Source organism: Sarcophilus harrisii, chromosome 6, assembly GCF_902635505.1.
Source record: "Sarcophilus harrisii chromosome 6, mSarHar1.11, whole genome shotgun sequence".
NCBI lineage: Eukaryota > Metazoa > Chordata > Mammalia > Dasyuromorphia > Dasyuridae > Sarcophilus > Sarcophilus harrisii.
Window position 1 is genome coordinate 182,515,683 of NC_045431.1, and position 25,952 is coordinate 182,541,634.

Genomic DNA, 25,952 nt, shown 5'->3' on the forward strand with positions numbered 1-25,952 from the left:
GGAGTTTGGCAAACAAACCACAAGCTTCAGAGGCATGACATGGTTCCATCAACCAGATATTTTCTGGGTTGCTCACTGTAACTATTCTCCAAAAACATTTGCTTTAATGGCGCTTTTGCTTCCTAAACAATGGAGGGAGCAATGAGGGCAATTGATCTTCTAAATTTCATTTCATCAACAAAGAGGAACTAGTTACAGAATTAGAAATTATATGAAACTTAAGGAGAATGTGTGATTGAAGAAGGGAAGCCAGGGTGTTGTCTCAGATGCATTGTCAATTTGGGGAGAGTACATTTCTCCAAGGTTGAAAGGTAAAATTTTGGATTATATATTGGAAAAAGTTAGTCCAGGAGGAATATAAAGTTCACAAGCATGAAATAATGACCATTCAGTGGAAAGTAGTTCTGAGGAAAAGAAAAAGGGTAAGTTATCTAAAGAGACTTATGTGAATACACAGGAAGAAAATAAACCAACTTAAATTTTAAAAATTCTAATGGAAAAAAGATGGAAGTAAAAATAGGATCAATATAAACTATGGCAAATCCTTATTAGAATAGTGTAAGGAGTCCAAAGAGTCACAATGGGATGAGGATGGCCAAGAATGTAAAGGATAACAAAAGATTTAGTTGTTATTTTTGAGGATAAATAGGATTCAAGTACATGAAATGATGATAATGGATGACAGCAGGCAATATTAGTCAACTCATATTTTATTCTTTACTTTTTTTGCCAGCAGGAATAATCTTTGGATACAGAAGAACATAACAAAAATGTTAATAGAAAGTTGAAACTCAAGAAAAAGAGATAGTGTGTGAGAGAGAACCTAGCTACCTTTGGTAAGACAAGATGCATGGTCAAAAGATACTAGATACTAGGATTCAGAAGTAACTAGGAGGTCAGTGAACATTGAATGACTATCAAAAAGAGAAAGATGTCCTGAAATTCATAGTAAGTACATGTCCTTGTTGCCCCCCCCCAAATAGGGAAAAGATTAAATTTTATGGCAATTCCCTCAATTCCTGAAACTATTATTTATCCACTTCTATTTCACAGCTGTACAACACATAATCTTAGTGTGAGAAGGATGCTCAAACTCTCTAATCCAATCAAATATAATAATTTCTTCTGCAGTACACCTACAAGATAGTCATCTAGCTTCTGCTTGAATGATTGCCAGAGAAATCACTATCTCATAATACTATACATTCCAATTTTGAACATCTCAGTGTTGAACATCCTTAAAGGAAAATGCATATACTCCATGAGTAAAATATAAAAACTTTGAAGTTAACAAGTGTGCCATTTTTCATATTTGACATCCTATTACTAGTAAGAGTAAATTAAATATTTCTTGAACTAATTTAGTAGACTCATTGATTTAGTGCGGAAAGGTGCCTTAGAGGTCCCCAAATCATAATCCCCCATTTTATAGATTTGGAAAATGAAGTTGCTGTTCAATTATTTTCCCCTTGTATCTGATTCTTCATGATCTTCTTTCAGGTTTCTTTGCAAAGATATTGAAATGGTTTTCCTTCTCCAGCTCATTTTACAGATGAGAAACTCAAGCAAATGGAGTTAAGTGACTTGCTCAAGATCACACAACTAGTAAGTGTCTAAGGCCACATTTGTACTCAGGAGGGCAGTTTTCCTGAATCTAGGCCCTTATAGTTCATCCACTGTGCCACCTAGTTGTCCAAAAACTGAAATAAAGAAAGACTAGCTTGCCCGAGGTCACATGGCAATTAAGTGAAAGGGCTGGGTTTTGAGCCAGTTTTTTCTGACTACAAGTTCAGCAGTACAATTATTATGACACATTATCTCAAAGTAAGAAGAAAAAAAATGCTGCATGTCTTGAGTCATTTCTTCTCAAAATATCTGTTTGCTACATTGGAAGGATGTGGCTGTAGAATGTTATCCATGTCCCCGCCAGGTCTTTTGATTTCCCACAATTAGAATCCAAGATCATTAATATGAATTTTCTGGTTTTGATCTAAGAATTTACCAAGAAGCTACTATATACCTCTGCTATTCTTGCCACTGAAGACAACCAGTTAATACAGATGAGTTTGATAAATAATGAAAGAGGTTCCCTTTCCCTGAGCATTCAGTTTTCTCTGTGAAAAGGAATTTGTTGCAATTGGGAAAGTCCATCTTCCAAAGAGATGGCAGTGTTCCCTGAGGAAAGAATTAACAAAGATGAAAACCAGAAGCAAAAAGGACAGATGCAGAATTGGTGCGTCCCTCCAGGCCAGATTTTCCTTGTGTGTTCATGTACAACTCCCACGACTGCTGGTTATTTCCTCATCTGGCTTCATTCTTCACTTACAATAGGAGACATTATTTTATTCCCTTCTAATTACATTTCCCAGTTCTTTTCAATTTAGGATCCTTAAGAGTTGCACAGATCTCCTTTGAGTAGAATATGGCCTCTGAGAATCAACATAGAATCTTGAAGTAGGAAGAAACATCAGCAATCATATAGCCCAACCCATACCTGAATGATGATGATGATGATAAAATTTACATTTCTTTAATGCTTTATGATTAATAGAGTACTTTCCTCAAATCAACCCAATGCCCATATTCCTTATGGAGAAACTGAGGCTTAGGGATATTAAATATTTTCAACATGGTCACACAGCTAGTAAAAGTTAATAGAAATTGGGATTTGAACCCAAGCCTTAAAGCACCAAATTCAGAGTTCTTTTGGTGATTTCATAGTGCTATCATTTTAGAAGCATAAATGGCCTTCAAACCATCCATGGCAACAGAAGGACAAATTTGAACACTTCTAATGACAAAGCATTTATTATTTAACCTCAGCAGCCTAGTCAGTGAAATTGCTAAGAAGTTCATCCTTGTGTCAAGACAAAATCTGCCTCTCTGCAACTACCACCCACAGCTGCTACTTTTGCCTTCTGGAGTCAAACAAAACAAGTCTATACCATTTTCTTTTTTTCTTTCTCCACAATGATTCCATCTGGAGATCCTGAACCTGATCCTGGGCAGAGGCTGTACAGACTCAGAGAGAAGAACCAAATCGAACACCATTGATTTTGACAAAACTTGGATATTTCAAATATTGTTACTTTAGTAATTATTCTAAAATGAACTAGGATGAATAATGAAGTCAGGCATATCTCAGTTCATATTATGTGATTATGTGCCCCCACATTGTGCTAAGCACCTGGGGGATACAAAAAAGTACATGCCATAGTCCCTAGCACCCACATCCAATCCCAGAGTTTATAACCTAGCTAAAACCTCCCGAATGTGTTGTCTCCCCCTAGTAGAATGTTGGAGAGCACAAACTCTCTTGCCTTTCTATTTATATGCTCAATAGTTAGCAAGGTGCTTGAGATGACTTAAAAGCATATTAAAAATGCTCTCCATCCCTTCTTCCTTCTCTCCTTCCTCCTTCCCTCCCTTCCTCCCTTCTTTCCTTCCTCCCCTTCTCTCTCCTTCCCTTCTTCCCTCCCTCCCTTCTTTCCTTTCCTTCTTTCCTTCTCCCCTCCTTCCCTTCATTCCTTCTTTTCCCCATCATCCTTCCTTCCTTCATTCCTTCGTTCTCTCCCTCTCTCCCTCCTTTTCTACCTTCTTTCCTCCTTTTCTCTCTCCCTCCTTCCCCCCTCCTTCCTTCACTCCTTCCTTCCTTTCCTCCCTCCCTCCCTTTTTTCTCCCTTCCCCTTTCTTTCTCTCTCTCCTTCCCTCTCTTCTTCTTCCTTCTAGTCTGGTGAAGCTATGAGTCCTTTCTCAGAATATTTTTAAAGGTATAAAATATGTAAGATTACAAAAGAAACCAATAGTATTGAAATACAATTACCAAAAAACAAAAACAACACAAAATTGAATGACCTGAGTGGAGAAGGAAGTTGATGGCAAAGAAACTTCTGTGGGACTATTAAGGGATGGGTTCCAAGAGTAGAAAGGCTGTTTGTTTAAGAGTAATTTAGTAGTAAGTGGAAGCTGGCCATTGTGCTGATGGTGTGTAATAGAGGTAGAGTGTTCAGTGAAGCAATGGGAATACTCTTATCTGTAAATAGAGAGGATGGGACAAAATGGTATCTAATGTTCCTTTCAGAACTAAATCTAGGATCCTCTGTGTCCCTCAGACTTGGATGTAATGTTCCTTTCAAAAAAAAATGAGAAATACATGATTCTTGGGGATGGGATACCTATTTGTCTTTTACTAGCCAGCCACAAGGTTTGAATTTCTGACCCCCCTCCCAACTGCTTTCTCTTATCAAGGTGAAGTAGCTGGTGGCAGTGGCAAAAGGGCTTCTTTTCCAGGAAAATGGTAGCAATAACACCCAGCAAAAGAACTCTGGGAGATGACTATAAACCACTACATAGGATTCCCAATCCCTCTATTTTTGTCCATCTGCATTTTTGATTTCCTTCACAGGTTAATTGTACACTATTTCAAAGTCTGATTCTTTTTATACAGCAAAATAACTGTTTGAACATGTATACTAACATTATATTTAATTTATACTTTAACATATTTAACATGTATTGGTCAACCTGCCATCTGGGGTGGGGGGGGGGAAGGAGGGGAACAATTGGAACAAAAGGTTTGGCAATTGTCAATGCTGTAAAATTACCCGTGCATATAACTTGTAAATAAAAAGCTATAATTAAAAATAAAATAAAATGGTAGCAATAAAGGACCTATAGATTCATAAGATTACAGCTCTTCTATTTTATATATATATACACGTATATTTAAAAACCTAATAGGTTACAAGAAACAATAAAGTCTTGCCATTTACACAATCATATGTTACACACTTCAAAATTGACTCAAACTCCTGAAGGCTTTCAAGAGACTGGGAAAGGTCAGAGAGAAAAGAAATGTTGAGCAGGGAGAGCATTAATTGAGTTCTACAGATCTGTGTAATAATCGACAAAGAGCTTCCTGACTGGCTCTTGTCGAAGGCAGCTTCTTCCCCAACCACTACGCTGTTCCACATCACAAAAGACCATCCAGTCAGCCTCAGATGACTCAGCTTCTCATGCAGGGAAATCAGTGGTAGGTAATGAAATAATGTGAGCAGCTCATAAGTTTTGATTTATTTCTTATTATGTGAGGATAGGAACTTAACAGGAAGATGTATAAGGCTCTATCCACTCCACTTTTTCATCCTGTTTACCCTAAATCTGGATTTCACACATTAATTTGTCTGTTTATCAAATGGAAGAGCACATTCAATCAATAAAGAAACATTTAAGCCCTTCTTTCAAGGAGTTTACATTCTCCAGGGAGAGCCAAGGATTTAAGTTTATACAGAATCAAGCAAAATCAATATACAGCAGTTTAGAGAGGGTCGGCACTAATAATTGAGAGAGCAGAAAAGTTACCTATAGAAGGCTATGTAGTTTTGAGGAAAACGAAGTATTTTATGAGGTAACAGTCAAGAGGAATAGCATGTCAATGATATGGAAAGGTCAATACAAAGGTTTGGAGAAGGGAGATAGAATCTCTGTGTAAGAAGCAATCAGTAATGAATCTGAACTAAGGCATTAGATATGAGAACAGTGAGAAAGGGAAATATATGAGAGATGATATAAAGCAAAAAACTGCAGGATTTGGAAACTGGTTTGATATATGGGGTGAGGGACAGGGAGGAGGTGATGATAAGGCTGAGGTGACAAATCTGGGAGATTAAAAGGATGGTGAAGCTCTCAACAGAAATAGAAAAGATGTGAAGAAAGAATAGGTTTTGTAGAAAAAAATAGTTTTGTTTTGGATACTGGGCCATTCATTCCTGTCCATTCTATGTGACTCCCTTTCATATTCTTTCACAAATTCATCACAGGGGTTAACTCAATGTGCTGAGGGTCATTCTTATTTTATTTTAATATCATGAGAATACTAGTGGAACAAGTGGTTTGTCCATCCCTCCTCTGACTATGCGATCTGTCTATCTTATTGACTGGAATAATCTTTGTGTTATTGTTATAAAGTCTGGCTATTTTTAAAGGCATAGAAACAGGACAGTTTTAAATTTTAACATGTATATAATGTTTATTATATATATAAAGTTTATAGTATATGTTTATAATATATATAAAGTTTATAATATTATAAATTTTGTTTATCCTTTTTTATAGAAAGACCTTAAAGGCTATCTATCCTAATGTACTCATTTTAGAAATGAGGAACCAAATTTCAGAGAGCATAAATGACCTGACTGAGATCATATAGACAATAGATGTTAAGGTCAAGAATTAATCCAAGTCTCTTGATTCCAAATTCCAAATTGATTCCTCCACAGGCATACACTCTCTGCATGGATCAGGCAAATGATTTGTATGTTTCTGTAAACTTCTCAATCTAAAAAAAGAGTCATAAATATATGACTAAAAGCCAATCTCTAAAACATCCAGAAAATTGGCAAAGTTGACAAAGGGTATGATCAATGGTAAAAAAGCTGGAAAAGCAAATTGAATTTTGCAAATATAATACTCCCTTGACCAGTGTCCTGAAATGCCCTGTGCTTTACTCAGAGAGACATGGCTGAAAGAACGTAAAGAACAAATAGAATGCTGGATGTCCATCAATTAGGGTTCTAGATTGAGGAATCATGTCTTCCTCTGAGTTCACAGAAATCAGCTGTCTTTCAAGGCACTGTCCAAGGAAGCATTAAATAGAGTAACTAAAATATTCATACTCATCGATCCAAAGATTCTATTGCTAGACAGATCACACACACACACACACACACACACACACACACACCCCTACCTCCTGTAGGGAGGATATAGATAAAAACAACTCTTGCACATCAAAACAAACAAACAAACTATATGTGTGTATATTTAGACAGAAAGAGACAGAGAGAGAGAGAGAGAGAGCGAGAGAGAGAGAGAGAGAGAGAGAGAGCAGAAAGAATTGGAAATAAAGCATATTGGAAAAAATGTCAGCCATAAAAATGGCTAAAAAATTGTAGTACGTGTATGTAAAGGAATGTTATTTTGATATAAGAAAAGAGTATGAAGAATACATAGAAGCATGAAAAGATATACAGGATCTGATGTAAAGTGAAGTAAGCAAGGCCAAGGAAGGAAAAAAATGTCCTTAATGACAACAATGTAGATTCAAAGAACAGTAACTATAAAACAACTAAAACTGAATATTATGAAATTATAAAGAATAAAATTAGCTTTAAAGGAGGGATATGAGAAGACATCTTACTCTCCTTTGTGAAGGTCAGGGTTTTAATTTGATTGGTTTTAATGATTTTTCTACTTCTTTGCTGTACAGGAAGGATTTCTTGGAATAGTACAGAGGGAAACCTATGTGATATTAAAAAAACAAAAGTTACAAATAAAAGTCTATTTTAGAAAAAATCATTGTCAGTCTCATTTCTACTGACTCAGGAGAAGTAGAGAAGTCTTATTTTGAAGGTGGTCAAGTACTCTCTCTCAGTGACGTTTTTCTCTTATAAATATATTAATCTTCCACTAAAATCCTTATATTCATCATGGAGTGGAATTGAAGCTGGACTCTTGAACAATTATTAAACACCCACTATGTGCCAGGCACTATGCTAAGCATTAGGGATACAAAGAAAGGCAAAATACAACAGTTCTTGATCTCGTGTTGGAAGAAGAGTTGGATAAAATGCAAGTAACTACATAATGTACAAACATTATATGTAGTATAAATTGGAGATGATTTCAGAGGGAAGGTTAACTTAGATTAAGGAAAATAGGGAAAGACTTCTGGTAGAATATGTGACTTTAGTTGAAACTTGAAGAAAGTTGCAGTAAGTGATGAGGAGGGAAGGGAGTTCCAGGTATGGGGAAAACCAAATAAAAAGTTGCCCTATATGGGGAGATGCAGTGTCTTGTGGGAAGTCAGGCACAGTAACCATTATCATTGAATCCTAAAGTATAAGGAGAGAAGTAAGGGAAAAGAAAAGTGGGAAAGAGCAAAGAGTTGGGTTTTAAGGGGAGTCTTAGAAATTTAGTGAATAGGAGGGTGAAGTGTGTGTATACTTTGAGATACATTTAACAGTTGAGTGGAGGATGGACAGAGCTGGCGCTTTCTGCCCTGCCTTTGAGAATCTAGGCTCAGCCTTGAGGAAGTCTTGGAAGGGAAGGTTAGAGACCACAATAATTCAGGAGTTTCTTTGGAAACCTGCAGAGTAAGAGGCTTGGCAGGATGTTCCTCCTATGTGCATACTTACTCCGGAGTCCTTGGAGTAGGTAGGAGCTCCCGCTGGTACTTGGAGGCAGGGAACACTTTTGGCAGATACATTCCTTCCCATTAAAGGTCACCCGGTCGCCAGGAGGAAAAGGCAATCTATAGAAAGGAAATCAAATCAGCCTTCATTAGTAACTAACTTGGCACTTCCTAACTGAAAAGAACTTTCTCACATAAATGGAAATTTCTGGGGTTTACCCCTTACATGTGCTTCCCTTACATGTTACAGACTACTTTTCATATCCTCTGCCTCATTTAGAAATAATAGCTTTCATTTATACAACTTATAGCACAGGATTCTTAACCCGGAGTTTGTAAACTTCCTTTTAAAAAAAATTTGATTAAAAAAAAAACAATTGACTTCCTTTGTATTGCTCTGCATTTTGTTTTATGTCTTTAAAACTATTATTTTGATGAACAATGTGATTTTAGAAAAACCTGGAAATATTTACACAAACTGATGCTGAGTAAAACAAGCAGAACCTGGGATACATTGTACAAAATAATAGCAAGAATGCTATGATCAATTATGAAAACCTTGGTTCTTCTAGTGGTTCAGTGATCTAAAGCAATTCAAATAGACTTTGGACAGAAAATGCCATCTGCATCCAGAAAAAGAACTAAGGAGACTGAATGTAAATCAACACATGCTATGTTCGTTTCTCATTAGATGACAAGATCAAAGGATCTGGGGCCTAAGGGAACCTAGAAATCATTGAGTCCAATCATCTCATTTTATAGTTCAAGAAGCTGGATCCCAGAGCAGGTAAATGATTTGTTTGGAATCTCACAGGGAATGAGATGGAAACCTGGAAATTGAATTCCAGGTGTTCTGACTCTATACCAACTATTCTTTCCAAGATAATTAATTGTGCCATCATTTATATAGTGCATTAAGGTTTGAAAAATATTTCACATTTATTATCTCATTTGATCTTCACCATGACCTATTATCATCCCCATTTTATAGGTGAGGAAACTGAAGCTGAGGAGAGTTAAATGATCTGCCCAGGGCCACAATATTAGTATCTGAGACAGGACTGGACTCACTCCATGTCCAGCCCATCCCTCTATCCAATTCACCACTACTGCAATCAATCAACAAGTATTTATTAAGTGCCCTCCCTGTGCCATAACCTGGTTAAAGACAGAATTGAAATAGTTCCTGTCCTCAAAGAGCTCACTTTTGAACAGTGGTAACAGCATAGATCAGAATAGATATAAACATAATAAAGGTAATTTTCTTTATTCTTTTTCATTTTCTTTTCAATGTGAAATATTTTCCCCTTCCTCCCACCTCTCCCTCACTGCTTGAGAAGGCAAGAATGCAATACCCAATAGATATAGGAAATCATGCAAAGCATATTTTCACATTAGCCAAGTTGCAAAAGTAAAAAGAAGAAAAGATAAGGAAAATAAACAAAGTGGAAAGATGTTTTAATCTGCACCCAGATTTCGTTAATTATCCCTTTGGAAGTGGGTAGCATTTTTCATTATAGGTAATATAGCTAATGGGAGACCAGGAAAAGCTTCCTGCAATCAGAAAGAACTGAGTTCAAATCTGGCCTCAGGTACTTATTAAAGGTGTGACTTGAATAAATCACTTAATTTCTGCATGCCCAACTGAAAATGGGAATAATAATAGCATCTATGTCTCAGAGTTGTTGTGAGACCAAATGAGATTATATTTGTAAAGCACTTAACTTTTTTTCCTTTCTTCCTCCCTCTCTTCCTTCCTCCTTCCCTTTCCTTTCATTCCCTTCCTTCCTTCCTCCTTCCTTCCCTTCCCTTCTTTCCTTCCTTCTTTTCTTTCTTCCTTCCTTCCTTTCTCCCTTCCTTCCTTCCTTTCTCCCTCCCTCCCTCCCCTCCTTCTTCCCCTTCTCCCTTTTCTCCTTCTAACTTCCCTTCCTTCCTTCCTTTCTTCCTTCCTTCCTTCCTTCCTTCCTTCCTTCCTTCCTTCTTTCCTTTCTTCTTCCCTCCCTTCCTCCCTCCTTCTTGGTCTCCTGGAGCTCCTGGATCCTTTCTCCAATACCCTCAACCTTTTCATATGTCTTCAAGGTCCCCTTCTATATTATAAAAAAACCAACAGCACAAAAGCAAAAAACAAACAAATCATACTTTCTGAGGAAGTACCTTATCTTATTATCTCTTTCATTTAAATCTTAGTGTGAATTTAAGTTATTATATATCTTCATATATCATATCTTAAACTTTAAAGATAGATGGAATGTATCCCCTGGGGAAAAAAAGTATTTCAGGCCTTGAGGCTGGAGGCCTTCTAAATGTCCTTGAATTTACACTGGACAAGTTTTACACTATACCCGAATAGGTCCTGAGAGGACATCTATTTCATCCTTCCTTTATCACTTTGAGCCACATCTTTATCTTCTGTTGGCAGTGCTACACATTAGTTTCTCAGGAAATTTTTAAAAATCAATGTTATTACTACATATCATTACATCTGCAAAACAATGAGATAATTTTCTAACCTCACTTTATAATAGACCTCATCAGGAAATATTGACTTAATCAATCAATAAGCATTTATTAAGCATCTACTATGTGCTTGGCACTGTGCTATGTGTTGGCACAGAAAAAAGCAAAAATTGGTCCCTGTTTTCAAGAAGTCAGTCTTATTAGGGAGACATCATGAAATCATTTATGTACCAAAAATATATATATGCAGAATAAATTGGAGATTATCAATTGAAGAAAGGCACTGGCATTAAAAATTATTGGGGAAGGATTCTTGTAAAAGGTGATATTTTTGCTAGCAGTTGAAGGAAGCCAGGGAAGTTAGGAGGGGGAGATGAGGAAGGAGAGCATTCTGGAAATGACATTGAGAACAAATTCCAGTAGCAGAGAAATAGAGTATCTTATAGAAGCAAATCTAGAGTCACTGGATCTCTGTCACTAGGAGGAGAAAGATGTAAGAAGACAATAAAAGTAGAGAAGAACCAGGTTGTGAAGGGCTTTCAATAAGAAGCAAAGAATTTTTAATTTGATCCTGGAAATAATAGGAAACCATTGCAGTTTGTTGTATGGCAGTGGGGTTTGTTCAGTAAAATCAAAAGGAGGTGAGATAGGGGATGAAGGACACAATGTATAGATTAGGGGAGAATTTTTGACAATGGGAAGATATAGTCATGTTTGTGGGTGGTAGGGAAGTAGTCAGTAGACAGGGAGAGATTGAAGATAAGTGAAATGGAATGGGATGGCATCTCTTGTATATGTAGATGAGTTTTCTTAGGTAAGAAGGAATTCACCCAGAAAGCAGCTCAGTGATATGAGATGAGAAAGAAGAAGAGGGAACTCTCAGTCAATGGCCTTGGTTTTTTTCAGCAAATATAAGACAAGAGTCTTAACCCAGAAAATGGGTGGAAAGAAATCCTTAGTAGGTTGTAGTGGATTCAATCAATTATGGTTTTGTGATTTTTTTTTTCCATTCTCATGGAGCAGCACATGAGTAGGATTAATGTCAGTAGCTGGTGGAAGTAATCTAAGACTGAGGTTTGGCAAGGCAAAATTACCTATGCAATGGGGAGGGGTAAGGAACTCAATAGGACAGTAGTTCACTGAGAGATCATGATGGGGAAGATGTAAGAATATGGATGGTAATGAGATTATGGATCTCTACTTTCTACTACCCTAACTGTTTTGTTGTTGTTGTTGCTGTTGTTATTTCAATCACGTCCAACTCTTTATAATTCTATTTAGGGTTTTCTTACCAAAGATACTGAAGTGGTTTGCCATTTACTTCTCTAGCTCATTTGACAGATGAGGAAACTGAGGCAGTTGGGGTTAAGTGACTTGCCCAGGATCACATAACAATAAGTGACCGAGACTGACTAGATTTGACCTCAGTAAGATGAGTTCTTCCTGACATCAGACTTGGCACCTCTTCACTTCACCACCTAGCTGCTCCATAATATCATATTATGCTATCATAATACTTTACATTTATATCCAGAGCCAGACAACCTGGACTCTGCTCTTGGTACTTTCAATAATAAATTGTGTGACCTTGGCCAAGAACTTCATCCTTGTCTCAGTTTCTTCATCAAAATGAGAATAAGAATAATCATATTACTTGTCTCAGAGGGTTGTTGGCAAGAATTGGATGAAATCATTTCTGTAAAGCACTATATAAATGTCAAGAATACATTATTGTGGCTACTATTTATTACCTATCCTCAGGTTTATAGAAGGGAGCATTTTTGCATAATTATGGCCAAAAGATCTTTATGGGGATCAGCTCTGACTTCCTAGTTGGCTCTCTGATGGATGACTTCAGCCCTAACAGCCTGAATGTCTCCACATTCCCTTACATACACAGAATGATGAAGCATACAGATACTATGCAGATGTCAGCTCATACAGCACAATTTCCATTATTCTCTCCTGCTCTTTGAAATTTAGCTCCCTAATTTGGAGGTGTCCTTATACAATTGTTTCAGAGTGGCATTGTGGATAGGATATTAGACTCAGAAGTTAAGAAACAAGTTCAAATTCTGTCACAGAAATTCAATGGCTTAGTGGTGATTGGGCAGTTTTTAATCTCTCAGAACCTTGGGTTCCCCACGTATAAAATAGCTAGAATTAATCCATAGGCACCACAATTGGACTACTTATCCTAGAGAATTGTGAGAAAAAAAGATGTATAACACTTTAAGGTGTTATAGAAAATGAAATTACTATAAGTAATGCAAAAGTACATTCTTTGGTATTGATAACCTAGTTAATAAACAGGGCAGAATATGAGGGGGACAAGAATAAGGAAGAAATAAAATAATTATACTCATGGATGTTCCTAGTGCACACACACACACACACACACACAAATACATTTCTATAAGGTGACTCCAGTGATACATTACATGTAAGAGTTAGGAGACTTTAGAATGCAGAGTTGAAAATGAGAGTGCTAGAAATATGTATTTCTTTGATCAATAATGATTTAGAGCACCTTTTCATAAGACTAGAAATGGTTTCAATTTCTTCATCTGAAAATTGCCTGTCCATATCCTTTGACCATTTATCAATTGGAAAATGGCTGGAATTCTTATAAATTTGAATCCCTTCTCTATATATTTTAGAAATGAGGCCTTTATCACAAGGAAGGGACTATTCTTGAACAGTTTCCCACAAAGAGATGGAAGCCATGGGATTGAGACAGATACCAGTGGGGAACAACTTAGGGGATGCTTTCTTCCAGTCTCCTCAATTTCTCAGAGTGCTAGCAGTTCCAATATCCAAGAGCACACTCTGAGCTCCACAACCAAACCATTCAAGGCTCATAACTTACCTAGATTTTTAGACAAAGAGCTGATGTAGTACTAATAGGAGACTGATCTATCACTTGTGGGGCAAGGTAATGGGGTAACTTATAATAAAGGCATAATGATGGTCCTAATAAAACGTATAGTCTGGGGAAGGAGAAGTAACATTCATAGATAAATATAATTCATCATTATATGATGATATGAAATTATAAGATATTTATAAAGCAAATTGCTATATGAGGAATAAAAGGAAGATCATTAGCAATGGAATATGGGCAGCAATTAGAGAAGGAATCTTTGTGGAGATGACATTTGAGTTGGGTTTTAAAAAATAGATATGAATTCAAAAGGGAGAAAGTGAGAGAAAGGGCAATTGGGGCATGGAAAATATCAAGGAACAGGCATGATAGTACATAGTATGTTTTGGGGGCGCAGAGCTATCTGATTTTGCATAGAGAATGTGTGAGGAATTAATATGAAACAAAGGTAGAAACATATAGAATATATCTTCTGAAGGGCTTTAAAGGTGATGCAGAAGAATTTAAACTCTGTTCAATAAGTCAAAGGGATCTACTAGAGATTTGGGATCAAAGGAATGGCAGACATTATCAAGTCTGTGCAATAGAAAGGCTTTTTCTAGAATTGCCTGATAAACTGATTCTTGGGGAAATGATGATGAGAAGAGGAAGTTACAGATGAGAGAGATGTTATGGAGAGGGAAATATCTTTGAAGGAGAAAGAAGATTAGCAATGTGGTGAATGGTAGCATCATAAAGATAATATAATTAGAAGGAAGAGAAGGTTCATGGAAGAATGTTAATAAACTCAGTTTTAGACACAGTGAGTTTGAGTACAAATATCTTGAAGATATATCAAGATGAAGGTCTAGAGTTCAGGAGAGGAATGAGAACTTGAGTTATAGATTTGAGAGTTATGTGTGTGAATATAATAATTTAAATTATGAAAGTAAACCAGATTGTCAATGGAGAGAGTGGTTATAGTGAAGAAGAAAGGCCAGTGAACGAACTTTGGGAAAAACTCACAAGGGAAGGGAATAAGAAAGGTGATAATCCAAAAGAAGAGTCTGTATTGTATTTAGAGAAGAGCAGAGAATAGCTTCAGAGAGCCAAGGGAGTAGAGAATATCTGATATGAGTGAGTTGTCAATAGTGACAAAAACTGTGAAAGGCTGAGGATGAGAACTTTTAAAAAGTAACATAGGATTTGATAATTGGACACTCATTGGGGAATTCTGAGAATAATTTCAGTTTGTGCTGGAGAAGTAAAAAAAAAATCCTTTTCATAGGGTAAAGAAGCATCCTGAACTTGGAGTCATAGAACATTTATTAACACTCTAGCTGCTCACTTGGGGTTGCCTTGTATCCTTCTGTAAAATAAGGAGATTCAAACAGATAATCACTAAGCTTCCTTCCAGCTCTAAATTCTATTGTAATTGGATGCTTCTCTGTTATCATTACTGTATAGTTAAGTGAGAGGGAATAGAACCTTGGGTAGGTACCATTCTCACCTGACAAAACACACCCAAACGCTCCTTCATGGGTGTAGAGTGTAGCATAAAGCTTGTCTACACTATTATCTTATAATCCTATGATGGCTAATAAGGAAGTGAAGGAATCAAATGTAGACACATTTTTCAACAGGGTGGAGAGATGTAAAACAATTGCTAAAGAAGGTGGCAAAGTCAAGAGGAATTATTATTTAAAGAGAGAGACCTAAGCATATTTGTAGGCAGTTGGAAAAGAAGTTCAGGGATAGATTGGAGATCAGAGACAGAGACAGAGAGAGATAGAGAGAAAATGATTACATTAAAAAAAAAAAAAAAACCACTAGGCTATCTGAGTGGAGGAAGGATATTACTAATTCAGATCAGCGAAAGTTTCATCCCAGAGCTAGCATTTGAATTGAGTTTTAAAAGATGAGTAGAAGTTTTCTTCTCATATTATATTCTTCTAGGAAGTAGTGCCATATTTTCTTCCTTAAAAATTTTAAAATTCTGACTAGGATTTATTTTCTTTAAAAATCCATTTATTCAGAAATCAAGTACATTCCTTAAGGGGATAAATATCAAGGTATACAACAATGGAAGGCAACAGCATAGTCATTTATTTATATGACCTATTATTCTTTCCAAATTTAATTAAATGCTTCCTCCATTCAACAGCCTCAAGATTTAACTTTTCTTGTATATACATTTGTATTTCAGAGATTAATTTGGAGCAGAAGCCTGATCAGTTTCTAGATTAGGCTGGATTTGAATAGAATACAAAGTAAACTCTATGGTTTCTGTCTTGGTTATTGTTCCCTGTCTTTGAAGTATCTCTGTACTTACACATATATATGTATGCATTTTAAGGGGAGAAGAATCTTGATTTGTCAGCTCAGGGATGGTAATAGTAGGGAATTCAGTCAAGTCACACGCAAAAGTGGGTCAGACATGGCATTTGACTCCTGTTTTGGTGATATTACAACTTTTAAAGTCTTCTTTGTAGGGAAGTCATGTTTTTTACATCTACTCAAACAGGGAATCTACAAATATAGTTCTCAATTTGTTAAGAGGTTGAGAAAAAAATCTTTTCTAGACCAAACAAATCAATGTGAATGAGGGATGAGTATTTTCTCTGAAGTCTTTCTTTGTTGTATTAACCTTGTCTGTAGACAAGGTATCAAAAAGAATGAAGTACCTACTAGAAGCTTTCTTTCTGAGGCAACAATACTCCACATTTCTAGCGTATATTACATAATGCTTTCTTCTTCTTTTTTTCCCCTGAGGCAATTGGGGTTAAGTGACTTGCCCAGAGTCACACAGCTAGGAAGTCTTAAGTGTCTGAGATCACATTTGAATTCAGGTTCTCCTGACTTCACTGTGCCACCTAGCTGTCCCATGCTTTCTTCTTCTATAGGAAAACTGAGAAATAGGTAATATTAAGCTCATTCTAAAGTTGGAAAAACTGAGCCTTAAATTTAAGGTCATTAACTCCAACAACATCGTTTTTTTTCCCCCTATAACGCACTGCGTCTGGTGACTTAAAAGGACATCAAAAGCTAAAGTAATGAAGCAACTCATGAATTGTGAATCTCAAAGTTTTTCCAGTATTGTCAGATTATAATTGTGGAGATTGAATGTGTCTGGAATAAATTACAACTTTAAAGTAAGTCTGTCAGTAAAGAAAAGCCTCTATAAGTGTCTAACATGGACCATGCACTGTGCTAACTGCTTGGGATACAAAGATAGACAGACTTTACCTCCAAGGAGCTCACAATCTTATGAGAGAGACTACTATGTAGAAATAAGATATATAGGGGATCAAACTGTGGTTAATCTTAAAGGGAAGGCACTAAAAGTAAGGAGAGGGAAAAACTTCTTGCAGAAGGTGAGACTTCAGCTGAGACCCCAGAGAAAGCAAGAAATGGAGATGGAGAGAAAGAGATCCAGGTTTGGAAATAGACAGAGAAAATGTTCACTATTATGTGGAGGAAAGTTCCTGGAGCTTGCAACTATGCTTTTTTACTTTTATATGAATTTTGTATGAACCTAGAGGACTATCCATTTAACAGGATCAAGAGGGGTAAGATCTTTGCATGTAACCATGCCACTTGTTGGTGAGAGATGTGTGTGTGAGAGGGGGGGAGTGTCTGGAGGGAACAGAAATGGATTCAACCATAAAAGGAAATGGATTGAGCATGGTAAGCTGAGTAAGACAAATGGTAGACTCACTGACATATGGTATTAATTTTTTTTTGCAGGATTGGGGGGGGGTGAGGGGTACATTGCTTCTAGATCTTGGACTACCCTCTAATTTGAAATCTCTGTTCCTATACTCAGCTTCTCATTCGACTTCAGCCCCTTGGAGTTTAGCACTACAGAGAAACCCAGATTATTACCCTAAACCAGTCACTGCTTTATACTGGCTAAAATCTGGATTCAAACTGCTCTCTTTCCTCATAAGGTCACTGCTTCACCTTCACCCCCAACCCAACCTTAATGACTGATCTTGTTCCCTGAATACCCAGTTGCCTCTGGAGATACACTAGCTTCTTTTTGTTAGCTCACTGTGCTTGAAGGACCTGGCAAGGAACCATAGATATAAGTTAGAGCAGCTAGGTAGTATGGTGAATGGAATGCCAGGTGTGGGGTCAGAAATAGCTGAGTTCGAATATGACCTCAGACACTAGCTGTGTGACACTAGGCAAGTCACTTGTTTCACTTTCCTCCTCTGGAAAATTAGCTGGAGAAGTAAATGGCAAATCATTCCAGTATCTTTGCCAAGAAAACCCCATAATAGAGTCATAAAGGGTAAAAAACAACTAAACAACAATACTTTCTTATCTTAAAAGGTTTGACTTTTCTGTATAATGAGGATGGTTATAATTTCTATGCCCATCTCACAGTCATGATGATAATGGATGAAAAATCATGAGATTATGAAATAGTATATATATGCATATCTAAAGGATTTTTATTAGCAGCTCAATAATATTATTGCTATTTAATGAAAATGAGCTATGACTTACTTAGAAGGTTAATCAAATTTTCTAGATTGCCTTTGCAAGTACCTGCTGTGATATTTTATTGAGGAGAAATGCCTTCCAGATAAAGAAAAAGAGTATTTTTTGATAACATGACATTTTCATCCCCATCATAACTCATGTACTATTTGTAAATCATTTTACATATTATCTCACTTGATCCTCAAAACAACCTGGTGAGGTACATATTATTATCATTCTCCATTCTCCATCCTCCATATAAGGGGACTGAGGCTCAGCAAGTTTAATGACTCAACCAGAGTTAAGTCACTACTTATGACTACCAAATGTCTGAGATGGGATTCAAGGCCAGGTTTTTCTAGTTTCAAATCTAGTTCTCCCTCAGAGCATTATACCACAAAGCAATAATTAGCAAAGATCAAACTCTTTGGGGTACTTTACCATATAAGGGCAATCCCAGATGGTCAACAAGGACTTATTGAGAAAGTCCGTTTTTCTATTTAGTCCAATGCTAGACACTATGGAGGGCATCAGGAAGCATAACACAAGATCCTGGCTTGCCCTCAGATGGGTTACATTAGTCAGAAATGGGGGGAAGTGTGTCTGGATGAAACAATAGAATAATTAGAGCCAAACTGTGTGAAACTGCAATGTGGAGAAAAGAAAAATTAGTGTAGGATGGAATAGTTGGAGGCCGTGGGCTCTGAGCCAGATCTGCAAATATGGGGAAGACTGAAATAGGTAGAGGGGAGGAAGAAAGACATTCAAGGCACTCAAAAGAACAGGAGCAGGGGTGTGGTGGAGGGAGCTGGCATGTGGGGAGGGAGGACAATGTCTGAAGGGAGGCAAAGATCCTTGCACCCACCCATCACAGTGACGGCTGCCAAACCATTTCTGGCCTTCCTGAGAGTGACCTTGACACCAGGTGCCAAAAGGACACTGAATGCTCCCCCAATACCAACAGTGGCTATGGTGGCCAATGGGTGAAACATGGGGAAATAAATACTTTCTGATAATTAAATCTTACCTTTATATGTAGATTTTCCTTTTTTTTTTTATAGTAACTTTTTATTGACAGAACCCATGCCAGGGTAATTTTTTTTACAACATTATCCCTTGCACTCTATATGTAGATTTTCCTAACTCTAATACCAGTTCTTTATCAACCACCCAGATTGCCTCAACACAGAGGGATATCTAAGACATATGAATTATCAATGGAAATAGATATTCTGATCCAAATCTCTCATTTTATCAATAAAATCTAGAGAAGTGAGGCTCCAAGCATCAATCTAGGCCTCAGTTTACTCATCTGAAGATTAGTGGATTGGACAATATCAGTGGTTCTCAAAATGTGGTTCAGAGAATTCCAACATCCTTCAAAACCCTTTCAGAGGTTCTACAAATTCAAAATTAATTTTTATTTCTATATTCTAAGTATCTATAAATATAACCTACATAAACAAAAATTCTTTGGACAGATCCTTAATAATTTCCCCCCCTGAGGCACCCTGAGGCAAGTGACTTGCCCAGGGTCACACAGCTAGAATGATTTTTAATAGTATAAAGATACTGAGAACAAAAGTTTCAGAACCACTGGATTAAATGACTGATCCTCCCAGCCTTGAAGGAAAACTTTATATGGGAGCCTTGCCCTCACTTTATTCAACTATTAGAACTAGTGAATTTTCATTCTCTTATGGAATTAATGAACATAGTCATGCGGTCATTTGTCACTTACCTACAAACAGCACACACAAAACAGTCTGGATGATAGGTTTTCCCCAATGCTGAAACTACTTCACCCTCGATGAACTGATCACAGCTGAAGCACCGAGTACCATAAAGTCTTTGATAGTCCAAGGTACAAATGTATTCTCCCTGTCTCACAAAAAAACCGCCTTCTGCCAAGTCACAGCCACAAGCTATAAAAAAAAGAAAAGAAAAAGAGAGAATCATTACTTAGGCATCAGGGAAAGAGAGACAAACCCTGCCCTTATAAGTCCAGTCATTCAAATGAGGTGAGTTCTTTTGTTTGGTGCAAGTTGTGAGTTCCTATTCTTAGGAAGGTCAGTTGATGGTATGGGAGGAAGGGACTTATGTATGTTGTCATAAAAAGAATTCTAGGTTTGAAAAGGATTGGGTTCAAATCTCTTAGCAGTCATGTTATATAAGGCAAGTTATATAAGCTTCCTTAGCTTCCGTTTCCTTATTTGGGATAATAATATTTGTCTTATTGTGAGTCCCTAGCCATTATGAGGTTCCATGGAATATTTGTTGAGTACTTTGATAGGTTAAGCATGGGAAGGTAGATGGAATAGTGGATAAACTATTGGGCTTGGAGTAAGGAAGACACATCTTCCTGGGAAAGTCATTTAATGCTGTTTACTTCAGTTTCCTCATTTGTAAAATGAATTAGAAAAGGAAATGGCAAAAATATTATCTTTTCCAAGAAAACTCCAACGGGATAACAAAGAGCTGGACATAAGCTAACAACAACAACCAAACACTTTGAAAAATGGGAAGTAATACATAAATAACCGCTGTTATTTTCATGATATTTTAGATATGTCTCAACATACTTGAATCCATCCATATTTAAGCCAGAGATCTCACATTTGATATGGTAAAAAAGAACATTGATTTATAAAATTTAAAAATCTGGTTTTGAGTTCTCCCTCTGTTCCTAAGCAGCTATGTGACTTCAAACCAGTTAAATCTCTTAAAGCATCAGATTGTACATCTGTGAAATGGTGGTGACACTCCTCCTCCAGTATTCCCCTCACATTGTGAGGAAAGTACTTTGAAATCTTAAAGTGCAAAAAAAATGGAAGCTGTTATTTACTATCTCATAAGATAATTATAAAGATGAAATAAGAAATTGGAGGTAAAGTACTTTGAAAATTATCAAGTTTTTTGCAGTAGATTTAGAAAAAAGAAATGAAAGGATTAATTGGAGAATGGAAGAACAAACTGGGTTGTATGAATACAAGGTAATATTATTGCAAAAACAAGTCATGAAGAATATGTGGGATTCAAAAAAAAGTAGAAATTTATTTCATGGGAACTAACAAAATATGACGTAAGCAGAGAACTATATTCATGGTTACAATAGCATAAACCAGACTAAAATGGGACCACATTCTGAGTAACAGTAATGACCCATTTGGGTACAAGAAGAGATGAAGAAGAAAAGTAGCAGTGGTAGTGATGGTGGAGAATGTTGGGTATAGAATGATACACACACACTCTTAGATATATATTCCCTGTATCTCAACTGGTTTTACTTTATCTGCTTTTCTTTGTTATTGGGGAGGACTTTATACAAAGTGGTGGGAGGAGGGAAGGCATAGCTGGAAATGACCTGGAAATAAAAAGCTTCAATAAGATGATTTTTTTTTTAGCATTTAATAGTAATTTTTTTCTAATTAAATGTAAAGATAGTTTTCAACATTCATTTTTGTTAAGATTTTGAGCTCCAAATTTTTCTACCTCCTTTCCTTCTCTCCCCCTCTCCCCAAGACAGACTGTAATATGATATAGGTTATACGTGTACACTCATAAAATGATTTTTAAAATTGAAATGTGTTTTTAAAATGTCATTTGTTGTTACTATGATTATGAGTCATCCTACAACCCAAAGGTTCTTCTTTCCCATGATAGAATATCATTAGATAAGGAAACTAGATTCCAACTAAATCAGTAAACAACTATTCACTAAACCTATTATTTTATGTTATATCCTTTATGTAAAGTAAATGTGATCTCCTCAAGGGCTAGACTTGTTTTTTATTTTACTTTTGTATCCCTAATACTTAATATTTTGCACATCTCAGAGATTCCATGTTTGCTAAATTGAACCGGAATCTAAATGCGTGACATGAAAAGAATTGTTATGCCATAATCTTGTCTTCAAGCAGTTTACAAAGGAGTGAGAAATAAAAAACACAGAAACAAAAAGATGATTTGTAATTAGTGAGTCTTTTGCCACTTGAGCAATTATGACGGTCAATGCTATGGGAATTCCCAGGAAGGAGAAATCAGTATGGGCTGCATTGATCAGGCAGGGCATACTGGATAATGGTGGTGGAACATGGCTTGTATCTTCAGAAAAGTCATTCATGTGAAACTAAAAGGGACCTTAAATGTCATCTTATCCAACACCCTCACTTTACAGGTGAGGAATCTAAAATTCAAAGAGAAGCAATGGCTTGTCAATGTCAATCAATAAATATTTATTATACACCTGTATGTACTGGGTACTTGCTAAGTTCTAGGGATACAAAGAAGGATAAAAGAAAGTCTGTCCTTCAGGAAGTCACAGTCCAATAGGAGAGACAACATGCAAACAACTCTGTACAAAAAAGTTCTATAAAGCATAAATAAATTAGGTAAAATCAGTGGAGGCAAGTTATCAGAATTAAGAGGGAGAAGCAAGGTTTCCTATAGAAGGTAAGAAGTTAGATGAAATTTGAAGGAAGCCAGAAGGCAAAGATAAGGAGAGAGAACATTTCAAACATGGGGACAGCCAGTAAAAATACCTGGAGTCAGAAAAATGGAGTCAGAGAGCTGGTGAGTGACAGAGGAAGGATTGGATCCCAACTCCTCTGTTTTCAGATCCAAAACGTTTTTCCATTGGGCCACAATGCTTTCTTTGGTTCATTCATTCATCATTACCATAATCAGGATAGCAAGGAGAGTGACCTTTTGAAGGAAGGAAGGCACAACTCTAAGGAGGGAAAAGTTCTTTTTCATCCCAAGGCTAGCTGTTGGCAGTAGTATATATGCCAATTTTTTATGTACATACAAGTATTGTACACTGGATTTCAAGGATGATGCTCCTGATTTATATCACATCTGCAGATATGAGTGTGTTGGTAGGGAAGACAGTGGATAGGTGAGTAAGTTAACCTGATCTAATTGTGATGCTGCACTATGGAATCAGTGGGCTATGGTTTCTAGGCTAACTTTCCGAATCTATCTCCATCTTTATGAGGGATATCTGTGCTGATATACCCATGAGCAAATCTTTTGGCTTTCTGGGATTCTATTTCCTCCTCTGCAAAATGACCGTTCTAACTCACAAAGCTGTGAATCTTGATCCTCAGTTTTAAGAGAGAGGCATTCTAGTTGGGGAAAGTGCATGAGCAAAGGAAGAGAAACAGTAAATTAATTAGAAGAGTTAAAAAATTAAAAAAGGAAAAGATGGAAAGAGTTGTGCCAATAGAGAAAACTCTGAATTTAGTAATGATGTCTCTGAGACTCAGGAATATTTGAAACAAACATTTTTTAAACATTTTTTTCTGAAGGCAAATTGATTGAGCAAAATGTTGCCAATATGAAATAGGGGTGGAAATTTGCTTTTTCAGCAGGATTGCTCCTTATGGGGGCAGTGGTTTAAAAAATATCTAAAGTCTAAAAGGAAAAGAGGGCAAAAACCAAGATGACAAACAAGTCCGGGAGCCAAAGGGCCTGAGGTGATTCACAGACCTGGCCTATCCTAGGCACAAAGGCACCTCAGAGGCACTAGAGTTAGAATTGTGGGGGGGGAAAAGACCCTGAGTTTTGAGTAAAAGAAAATCAAAAATTCTGAGAGTACAAAAAGACCTCATGTCATCTAGTCTAAGCTCTTCTTTTTATAAAGGAGGAAATTGAGAGCCAGAGGGACAGTATCTGGGCCTCAATTCAATATAATAGGTATTTATAACGAATCTATCACACTCCAGGCATTATTCTATATGCTAAGAACACAAAGGAGGTAGTTAGTTGGAGAGGTGAATAGAATGCTGGGCCTGAAATTAGGATGAGCTGAGTTCAAATCTGTCCTTATTAATTGTATGACACTGGACCAATGATTTACACATGACTGTCTCAGTTTCCACATTTGTAAAAAGAGCTGGAGAAGGAAATGGCAAAGCACTCTAGCATCTTTGTCAAGAAAACCCCAAATGGGGGAAACAAAATGTTGGGCATGGCTGAAAGGGATTGAACAACAAAGACAAAATTTAAATAGTTTCTACCTTCAAAGAGCTTACATTTTAATGGTAATAGTAGCAGGGGATGAAAAGAAGACAAATAACTACTATATATGTGTATGTATGTATGTATGTATATGTGCAGTTCAGTCATTTTTCAGTTGTGTCTAATTCTTCATGACACCATTTGGGGTTTTCTTGGCAAAGATAGTGGAACTGTTTATCATTTCCTTCTCCAACTCATTTTACAGACGAAGAAACTGAGGCAATTAAGTCACTTGCCCAAGCATCTAAAGCCAAATTTGACCTTAGGAAAATGAGTCTTCCTGATTCCAGATCCAGCCCTCTAGCTTCTACTCCACTTAGCTGCTCATATCCACACATAAACATACATGTATACACACATACATACAGACACACATAAATACATGCATACATATGAAGGAAGTGATATAAAAGTCAATTATGTGGAGGCTACCAATTAAAAACATGGGGGACAAAAGCATGTTCAAAGGCACGAGTGATGAGAAATAAACAGTTTGTCAATGCAAACAATGAGAAGGTCAAGTCTGGCTGAAAGGAAAGCAATGTGTAATAAATCTGGAAAGGCTACAGCCAGATTGTAAAGGACTTAAAAATAATATAGAAGAGATTTTATTTTATGCTAGGGAATAGGGAGCTATAGGCACTTCTTGATTAGGATACTCCTAATTCTGAGCACAGCATTCTTGCCTGTACATCACATTGCTTTTGACAGAGCAGCTGCTGTTCTTCTCAAATGAGAAAACAAACACTGAGAAGATTAATCACAGTCTTGACAGACTCCTAGCTCTCTTTCTGACTTAAGGGCTTTTAAGTGCTCTCTTTCTCCCACACCTCAACATACTGGATTGCTGAAGTCAGCATTGAAAAATGATAATAGATCATTAGAAGGTCCTAACTTTCTGATCCTTCATGAGAGGAAACATGGCATGGGGGTTCAGAAATTCACAAAGTGCTTTCACAACCCAGGATTTAAGTCAGTTAGTATGATTCTTTGAATGCTAGTTCTTTAGTCAAGTAATGTAAATTTCTTGTGTCTTCTAGATAATGGAAGAAAGCGAAGAGAAAAGAGCAATTTCCAGGAAATGCCAGTTTTCCATGGAATAGCTATTGTCCAGTTTAGAATGATTCTTCCCATCCACAAGTAGTTTCTCCAAACCTCACTCTAAGATGATAAATTTAGACTTGTAAGGGATCATAGAAGTCTAATACTTTCATTTTATAGCTTAATCCAATATCTTTCTTCTATAGCTGAAGAAACTGAGACTGAGAGAAATTAGGCAACTTGCCCAAGATCACACAAATATAAGTAACACATCTGGGTTTTTAACTTTTTTTTTTGTCAAGTCCAACCAATAGGTTGTCATACCTATATTTCCTCAAGGTCCAAATCAAATCTTAAGCATAGATTGTCAAAGGAGAAAAGGACTTCAGAAATCTATCCAGCTCAACGCACATGTGAATAAGGATATCCTCTACAATACTTCTCACACCGGCTATCCAACCTCTGATTAAATATGTCTAGTGATGAGAAACTCACTACCTCATGAGTTAGCCCATTTCAGTGTGGGATAGATTTAATTGTTAAAAAGGCAATTAAGGCTTTTTTTTTCTCATATGAAATCAAAATCTGCTTCTATGAAATTCTCTTCATTCTCTGTCTCCCACATACCCACACTGATTTTAGCTTTGAAAAAGTTAAAAAAAAATGTATATATAATCCCAATTTCTTCACCAGTTGTTTCTGAGGACTTTTCCAACCACTTCCTATCCACAGAGAATCTCTCTATCCTTTAGATGCACATAACATTAATTACTTGCAAAGTGACCTAATCATGTGCTCATCCTGCTGTCAGATCTGCTCAATATTTTCTATGTGTGTATATTTAGTTTTCCCAACTAGATTTTAAGCTCCCAGAAGGCAGGAACATCA

At 36.7% G+C, this 25,952-nt stretch overlaps 1 protein-coding gene across 2 annotated transcripts in view; it reads right to left on the reverse strand.

Annotated features, from left to right (window-relative positions):
• Window positions 1–25,952, reverse strand: part of ABLIM2 (actin binding LIM protein family member 2) — a 225,631-nt gene that overhangs the window by 139,437 nt on the left and 60,242 nt on the right. The window contains exons 1-2 of one of the 2 annotated variants that reach the window (XM_031942739.1): window positions 19,744–19,957; window positions 8,196–8,311 (exon numbers count right to left, since the gene is read on the reverse strand). Coding sequence is in view for 1 of the 2 variants with exons in the window: in XM_031942738.1 (XP_031798598.1) it covers window positions 8,196–8,311; window positions 19,744–19,927 (300 nt within the window). In the remaining variant the exon portion in view is untranslated. Of the gene's footprint in view, window positions 1–8,195; window positions 8,312–19,743; window positions 19,958–25,952 lie in introns of those variants that run through there. The other variant, XM_031942738.1, reaches the window with a different exon arrangement.